At 32.1% G+C, this 9,732-nt stretch overlaps 1 protein-coding gene across 1 annotated transcript; it reads left to right on the forward strand.

The window, feature by feature from the left end:
* Positions 1-403: 403 nt before the first annotated feature.
* Positions 404-8,621, forward strand: LOC132760513 (integrin alpha pat-2-like). The gene is made up of 10 exons (XM_060752500.1): positions 404-469; positions 1,648-1,851; positions 2,467-2,654; positions 2,923-3,078; positions 3,481-3,655; positions 3,939-4,109; positions 4,507-4,626; positions 5,577-5,669; positions 6,086-6,205; positions 6,583-8,621. The coding sequence occupies exons 1-10, from the start codon at positions 404-406 to the stop codon at positions 6,688-6,690; spliced, it is 1,401 nt and encodes a 466-aa protein (XP_060608483.1). The 3' UTR covers positions 6,691-8,621.
* Positions 8,622-9,732: the final 1,111 nt, after the last annotated feature.

Below are 9,732 nucleotides of genomic sequence, written 5' to 3' on the forward strand. Positions count from 1 at the left end.
AAACACTTGTTTTTTTTTCGTAAGTAACATCGAAAATGACGGTTTTAGTATCAAGACATCTACGTTAAAAATGGTTACATTCAATCAAATTTATGTTCTCCAAACCGCTCAAAAGGATTTTTTATCCCGAAACCAAGTGCCTATGTATTTACATGATCCTATTGTCATCTTTGTAAAATAAAAAGTTATCGTAATTGCAAGAATTTCATAGATTAAATCTTCAAATCATGCATCCAAGATGGCGCCAAAAATGGCCACCAAACTAAGACTTTCAGCCTGTTTTATTACAATACAATAAGTAAAATACCATACCAAAGAAAATGGCAAATTGCACAACCTGCTATTACTATTCATGATTTTGTGATTTACAGACCTGAATGTAACCCTAGAGATAGATACTTATATGGGGGAGTATAATAGAATATCATTTCGTTCTAATGGAGGCAATGTGGATAGTTTTATACAGAAGGTATTTTCAGGGGGTAGAACAAATATTAATGAAAAGGATATTCTGATCAAGATAATCATATGACAAAGTTTATTTTTAAAACTATTACACCCATTACTAAATAAAAAAAAGTTCAAAAGTTTTAAACTGAACCTGTCACACCATTGGACAATAATGAATAAAAAATATTGAAAATTTATGAAAACCTATAAAACGATATTATAAACTCACAATTGCATGAAAATATATGGAAACCATTTGTTCACTTTGCAATTTATTCACTCACACATACGACCTTTAAACTGTTGATTGTTTTTTCAATTATTTATTAATTTTACAGTCAACATCCGACTTGGTGACACCTGTTCGAATGAAAGCCAGTTTATGAAGATTGAGGCAATACCGGGAGTTGCTTGGTTTCCACGCCCACCTAATCAAATAAATCGACGGAGAAAAACCCAGACAAAGATTACTAATAACAACTAAAAATTGTGAGTGTTTCATAAGCTTCTTATTCTACGACCATATTCCGAACACAACGTTGTATAACCATATATAATCGAGACAATAATCTCATCAAAAAATATTATAATGATGCATGATAAAGGCCACTTCCAATTGAGCCTTGTAGTTTGGTTGTTGTTGAGTGTTCGTTTATAAGTACTTGAGGATTTACTAAAATGTGTTACAAAAAATCTGTGTCAGCTATTAATAGCACCAAGTACGTCCAGTGTCTCAGTCGGATGAATTCAAATATAATATGACAAAGAATGGTCCCTCAAACTTGTTCGTAACGGTCCCATGTTCCAATGTTCATGGGCATGTTTTTCCAATCTAATATGAACGGTGTACACCCTGATTTCAAAAATGATGACAGTAGCTTTTTGTTCAGTATTCCCATGCAAATAGATGGTTCAAGGAACAGCTTGCTGGTGCAATGTAAATTGGCATTAAACTTATCTCTGCATGTAACCCAAAGGAATAATAGCAAGCTAAAAGCAGTTTTAAAGGAAATAAATATTTTTTTTTTTAATCATACCAATTCTGTTCTGTTTGGTTGTCATGACTCTGCTGTAAATTACAATATACAATATTAAGCCGAGTTTGATCTAATTAGAAATAAATTGGCTATTTAATACTTGAAATTAAAACGCTTTACTGTTTCTTATACACGGAAATGTTTGTGAAAATGATGACAGATTGACTTTAAAAAAGATTGTCCAAATAACGAATGTAAGACGGATCTACGACTTACAGCTAAGGCTGACTATGGCACATCCAAAGACTATTTCATTATCGGCGCATCCACATTGACTATAGATGTTAGCATCTTGAAAGAAGAAGACCCTAGTTACAGCTCCAACTTCTTTATAGCATTTCCGAATACTCTTCAATACCAGAAGGTAAGAAACGTTTTGTTTATTTTCTTTCTCTTACAAAATGAAAAAAAACAACAACCCAAAACATGCATATATGTGTTTTTTTAATACAGACACACTTGGACTTTGACGGATATGGTGCATTTATTAAAAAAAATGTCGTTTAAAAAAAATAAATTTTTTATAAATTTTGCATAATAATAAATCTTTAAATGGCATGATCTTGTCGATGGCAAGAACATGAATACATATACAACTCTCATTTTGATAGACAATACGTTCATATTGAATAGAAAAACTTCTTCATTGTTGTTACATATTTGTCTTGTTTGAACATCCCTCATTAAAACAACGGTTGTCGTTATTAATTAACACTTTATACAACGCGACTCATAACTGAATACGTCTTGTAAATGAAACACCTTTCGTAAATGGAAAACATCTATTAATTCCTAATTAGTGAAACAATTTTTTGAACGGAACGACGGTCCGTCCTGTTATTGGATCACGCGTATGAACCCGTCAAACAGTTATGTCGGAATTTTAAAATCTACTCTGTATAAACATGAAATATGTTTAAACAGTTTACCTTAAATTCTTAAGTATAGTATATACAATTGACATCTTGTTATGTTCAAGGTTACCAAGGTGTATGGGGACTCGGAGATCAATTGTGGTTTTGTTAATTTTGGAACTGACGATTCTGACGAAGAAGATATGGAATCTCTCGACTATTTACAAAGAAGAAATATCCCAAAAATATCAGAAAACGAATTATTACTGGCGTGTTCATTCGGGAATCCAATGTATGCTAACACTGGAGTAAGGTATACATATGTCTTCCATTACTCTGTCAGTACTTGAATTTTTATGTTAACCATTAACCTGCTGAATTTCTTAAATGGTCTTGATCAGCTTGATTCATTTGTTGAACTGCCCATTACTAGTATCAATTTTGTGGATATTAAGATGAAAATTTAAAGTAAGACAGGAAAAAGACTACAATGATGTGCATACTGGCACAAATTGGGGTACGGGTATAAATTATCACATTTTATATTATGAAAATACATCTTATACATACATATTTAACAGGTTTCGGTTAAGTATGTTTGTACCGGATTCCATCAACAACACTAAGTTGGAGTTTAAACTTAATGCTACCACTTTAAGTACGGAATTAGTACCAGCAGATAACGTGAAAACTATCAATGTACAAGTTAGAAATCAGGTGGCAACCACCTTTACTGGGTAAGTTTTATAATTTTATACACCAATGCCCCTCGTAAATAAAAGGATGTGATTTTTACATTGCATATTTCCATATTTCTTTGTTTGTGAGCAGCATCCGAATTCAATATTCACCGGAGTTTGGTAAACCAATTAATATTTATAAGCAGTTATTGTGACCAGGAGCAACAAATTTGCATCAACATGGAACAAACACTTTTCAAATAATTGATAATGAATTTCAAGCATTTTCAATAAATAATTATATACGAACGTGAACCGGAAATCATAATTACCAAGAAATGATGCTGCATGTAAGATCTGCATTTGAAGTCTGTCTCTGTCTTCTGTATAATGACATTACTTAAACACTTTTGAGAATTATGTCGAATATAATTATAATTTTAATCCATTATTTTTCAGGATATCAAAACCTATATCCCTTACAGTAAGAGACAAGGATAAGAAATATCTGACATCTCACACGTACGAGTTACGAAATAAAGGACCAAGTCTTCTACCCACATCCACACTCCTGGTATTATACCCGCAAATCCAACAGGGCGGCTCACCTCTCCTTTACCTCAATACTACCAGTGTAAGAATATATTCATTTGTTGCTATGGTGATTCACATCATCCTTAAGAATACATTTTTCAGTAAAAAATGTGATGCATATTTGTTTTTAAAATGTTTGTAGTAGTTCTGTTATCTGTAAAACTCTCTTCTCTGTAAAATTGGCTGTGTCATCTTTTAAGAATCAAACCTAAATACTTCTGGTAATAACAGTTAATGGAGCTACTTCCATTCAATAATCGAAATGCAAATAATGAAAAAGAAAATGCTAGTATAACAAATATATGATTTTTTGCCTTTGTCAGTGGAGCTGCCCACCACCGTGTAGAGTGTTTTGTTCTTTCCCAGACACGGCCGACACGGCCCCTGTCGTACATGCCGCTAGTATGGGACCTACATATCTTCATGTCGATACGCCTGGAGAAAATGATGAGAATATTGGGGAGTCTAAAAGTATTGCTGACATGAAAAACATTGTATGTATTTTCTTCATCCTTTTTGTATCATTGGACTCATTGTAAAGTCTTAAGAGTTGTAAATCATTGATAAGAGTACATTCATGAAAAAATATTTCTTGCTTTTATATTTTTATTTATATTGAATATCTTTGTTTATGTTTTATAATTGTAAAATACCAAAATATTGACAGACATGGTGTTTTTGATATGGAGTTTCGTGAAGTGTTTCTTGTATTAATATAAAACATAATTGTATAGCAGTCGAAATGCTGGTTGTACCTCATGACAGTCCAATATTTTTCTTGTATTGGACGTCGCATGATCCAATATGATATAAAACCCAACCAATATTACAAATGTTATGTAAGGATTGTTTCCGAAGTAACACGTAATGCGATATGCTCCATTTTTTTAGGATTGTGCAAAGGGAGGCTGTTCAAGATATGAATGTAAACTCTATGACATTCCACCTAGAGAGAGTGCTGTGGTCACGTTAGAATATGTTGCCTCGGGAGATATATTGGATAAAGTATCGGTATGCAAATGTATTTTTCTTATTTTACTTTAAATTCTCAATGGTAAATATTTGTGTTACAAAATAATCTTAATACTTCCTCTGAATAAGCAATGTACCATTATAGCTTATTCAAATTGATTTTCCCTCAACGCTATCGGGAAGCTTTTTGTGTTATACGTAATTAAAAATACCGACAATTATTTTGAACAATTATTTAAAAAGCTGTCATTATGTATGAGAATTTATATGACACCTCACTTCTTGAGTGCCTGCACTGTACTGTATTGTCTTGTCTTAAACAGAGTCCATACAATACTGCGAAAGGCAAATACATCTATATCTTTATTTATTTTAAACCACATTTTGCCTCAGAAACTTATATTTTTTTCCTTCTTTAGAAATGCAAACATGAGTATTTTAATGTTTTAAATAATAATTTTAGAGTATGTTAGATGCGTATTACCTGAAGATGTGAATTTGTGTGTCATAAAGGTATTAACATGTAAACAAAGTAGTAATTTGACTTTCATACAAAGTACTAAATCACTATAATTGTACTGATTGCCAAGATGGAACAGCCGCAAAAAATGGTTCAGTTGAAAGGCCAATGAGTAGCAACTGTTTGGAAAATATAACCGGACATCAAAAATAAAAAGCTGTTGAAAAAATAAAATAAAATCGTAATTGCGTATTTGAAGTTTCTGGTTATTTTTTTGATTATATCATAATCTATTCTTAGACAATAAAGACGTCTGGCTCTGCCAGACATTATCAATCGAATTTCTGTGTTTGTATTAACTCTACTGATTATGACACAAATTAACAAGGAGGAACATGTACCGTGGTAATAGTAAAACATAAAAGCATTTCTGAGGCATAATGAACCTTTAAAAAGAGACTGAGATATTGTGAGTGAACACACCGTTTATTTTAATTAATTTTTCATTTTTGTTTTATTTTAACAACAGGATGGCGGTGCCATAAAGATTAGATCAGAAGCTTATGTTAGACTCTTGGATCTCAGTCGGTTGATTACTGATGCGTCCGAACAATCTGAATCGGTACGTATTATATATATATTATGATATCCTTCCATTTGATGGATTTTGAAAACTCGGCCAACATCGTCCCTCCCTTTCCGTATCTAATTGGAAAGCAGCGAAGTGACAAGATTTAATTGTTGTCGCTCCTGGTTTTGTAAACACTTACTTGACTTTTACCTTTAGAAGACAAAGGAAATGGCAGAACCTTTACAAGTTATAATGGATGTGATATATTATCATTTTTCAATGTTGCCTAATTTTATTCTGTGTGCAGCAGTACTTATATTTTGGCATGTGGTGATCCTCGTTGCATTCATCAACAGGTTAACATACATTACCTTTATTATTACCGATACATCAAAATTATATACATTTAAGGCATTTTATAAATAGTGTTGGATATTTTCATATTGTTTCTAATATATTTCTCTCAGGTATACTCAGATCTGCTTCCGGTGTCGCCGCCCCCTCAACGTCTACCATGGTGGATAATTTTGCTCAGCGTACTGGGTGGACTTCTTTTTATTGTGCTTATCGTATTAATTCTATGGAAGGTAACCTTATTTTATAATTCAAAACAAAAAGATAATTTAAAAAAAGAACAATTAACATTCTAACAGGTAACAAAATATTAGATTAATAGAATGGCCCATATATTTCCCTGGCCATTCCTATTTATTTTGAAGATCACAAAAAATCCAAACAAAGCAAACTAGAAACATGCTGTTTTTCTATACAGACAGAAACATCTATTTGAATATTTTTTATAATTTAGATTAGAAAAAAAGAAAGATAATAAAATGATTATAACGATCGATATGCACTTTTCACTAATTGAGAGAAATCTGAATGATTGCCATTTGTCCAAAAACTACTTAATATGTCATTTTTAATTGCACATTAGTAATAAATTATTTTCATTTTTGTTCAGTGTGGATTTTTCAAACGAAAGCAAAAGGAAGAGATGGAAAGAATGCAACATGCAGGTGAGGTGGAGAAGACAAAAATGCTTGGTGACGAGCCCGAAAATGGGTATTAAGACTATAAATAGACACCAATAAACATCACGATTATAAATAACTATCAATGACGATAAAGTTAATTAAAGACAGATACCAGGTCTATAAAAAGAAACAAGTAAAGAAGTGTAAAGAACAGCAATAAGTCCAAAGAAGAAATTATGATACGAGAAAAGCAATTTAAATCATTTACCAATTAGCATAGTTGCACGTGAAATTAATCGGTTTTTCAAGTAAAGAAGAAGTGTACTTTCATCATTGTTTGATGAATATAATTGTATTCTATAAATAGTCACTACAATTACAATACATGAACAAATGGGAGTGACTTGTATTTCTACGTTTTCTAAAATGTTCGTGTTAGCACAATTATTATCAATTTACAATTGAATGTGCAAAGAAACTCTTAAAAGATGAAAGCAGATCGGATGAATGCAGTAACATGACCATCAAGGACTTTTGCCGAGCTGTTTATATAAAATTATTAGTATAAGGATTAACATTGTAACACAAATTCATTATGAATTAATTAACATGGTAGGGTCATACAAAGGCATATCTTTTAGTTGCTATCATCTCATTGTTTTTGTTTCAATAATGGCCTGGATGTATCCTTGAATATATACATCCTTGAATACTTGTAGACCTCATAGTGAAGAATAATATATTTTAAACATATCATTGAAATGTATTGTATGATCTAGGTTGTATGAAAATTAATAGTTTATAAATAATATATATTTTTAGACATAGAAGTAGTACGAGGGTTGTTCTAGTACATAAACACCCTTAGTTTATATATCATGTAAAGCAACTTTTAGTGTCAAAATATAGACCTTTTTAAAATACGCTAATTCCATTGCAACGGGAGAGATATTTCATATCTCTACATAAGACAAAAGCAAAATAAATGTTAAGTATTAAACTATTATTGAACCATACTGATCTAAATTAAAATCAAAAAATGCATTTCCAGTAAAGGAGCTATGAAGAAAGTGATGCAAAATGTGGGAAGTAAATAAAAGCTCGTATAAACTCGATAAAGTTCGTGTGAATTCGTTTTAGCTGGTGCACTTTATACACATCCATTTCCACTCAAATATACGTGTAACATTTTTGGTGTTCCTGATCATGGCAACGCGTACTTTAATTTTACAACACATGGGTAGTAGTTTGTGCAAGCTTTGATGGAAGAATGACCTATGTTAGTTATGGAAAGGTCAAGTTTTAGGTTGATCAATGGAGTGAATGTTCATAGTAACTTAATAGAATTATATCTTATAATTAATAAAACTGAATATACTGCATAATACTGGTATTATTAACTTAACACATTCATATTTCAGAAATCAGAAAATTATCGTTTTTTCAAATAGGTGTTACCGTTATTGATTTTGGGGGGTCGTGGCGCGATGGTTTCTATCGTGGCGCACACCTATTCAGTATTGCATTTTTGTCGAAATTCTTTGTCATCGTGCTTTTTAAATAAAATCCCTAATGTGGCGTATACCTTTTGCATTTTGTCGACTTTCTTAAGATATATTTTATCTCATCGTAAGTTAGATTTGATTTATTTATAATTGTGTGTGGCCGTGGGTCTAATTTTTTAAAACCCTTTCATTATCATATAACTGAAGAAAAAAGGAGAAACTATGAGAGGGCTAGAAAATGTATGTGATTTGTTTGTATATACCGAGCCAATAATCATGAGTCATATTTAAGACTTTAATATACACGTTCATTGCCAATAATATACATGTTAAATTGCGACATGTTGAATATTATCAATATTATATTGTACAGATGTTCTCGTATATGTCTAGCTTAAAGCTTTTTTATTATACATGTATATGTTTTGCTACCATTTCATATTTACATACCATATTTATCATTATAAGATCAGCATAATTATATTTGTACCATTTCACAATAAATTATATAAAATACTCTATTTTAAGAGTTTAGTTATTATGCCTTCTTCAAAGAATTGTGGGTATACAGCATTGCATACGTCGGTCCGTCCGTCAGTCCGGAGACCAAACAGTTTGCAAACAATAACTTAAGAACGCCGAGCCTAGGGTTTAGAATTTGATTATGGCTAGAAGATAAACCCTGTAGGTTTTGGGGTCACTAAGTTAAATGACATTGACATTTTTTAAGAAAACGATTTCCGACCAAAAAACTCGTCAACCCATGGGTCACTCGCCCTCAAACTTCATAGATGGATTGCTTTTGGTCAGTAGATGACCCCTAGTGATTTTGAGGTCAAAGTCAAAGTCAGATTCACCTTGTATATGTAAAAACGGTTTCCGACCAATAACTCGACAACCCATGGGTCCATAACCCTAAAACTTATAGGTGCATTGGTCTTGGCCAGTAGATGACCCCTATTGATTGTGAGGTTGAAAGGTCAAAGGTCATCCTCACATTCACCTTGTATGTCAAAATTGGTTTCCGACCAATAAGATGACAACCAATAGGCCTTAGCCCTGAAACTTCATAGAAGCATTGGTTTTGGACTATTCATTACCCGTTGACTTTTGGGTCAAAAGGTCAAGATCAAATGGACCGGTGTATGTCAAAAAGGTTTCCAAGCAGTAACTCAACACCACATGTGCCCTGAATGTTAAAGGCAGTTGGTTTTTTACGCCTATTTACCATAACACATTTTTGGTAATATCTTGGCGGTCAATCCACCTAACTGGCTTTCCTGGATAACTTGACAACTAATAACCAATTTCTTCACCAGTGAGCAACTAAATCAGAGTGGTGTGATACAAATGACCAAATGTTCAAGATAAATTGTGAAATAAAGAAAGAAGTAGTACTGAATTAATGAATTGGTAGTGCTTGGAGTTACAAGGTAGAGAAAACTATTAATGTCCTCTTTATACAGGGCATTTTTGTGTGGATTGAAAACCATCTGCCAGCAGATACATAGTAAGCATTTCATGTCAATTCAAAAAACAAACAAACAAATATACATGTGTAACTATGTTGTGACCACAAGAAACTGTATTTAAAGATATTTAAAAAAAAAGATAAACAACAAATAAATGGAA

Source organism: Ruditapes philippinarum, unplaced genomic scaffold (assembly GCF_026571515.1).
Source record: "Ruditapes philippinarum isolate M1 unplaced genomic scaffold, ASM2657151v2 ctg8415_1_1_1_1, whole genome shotgun sequence".
In the NCBI taxonomy this organism is placed as follows: Eukaryota; Metazoa; Mollusca; class Bivalvia; order Venerida; family Veneridae; genus Ruditapes; species Ruditapes philippinarum.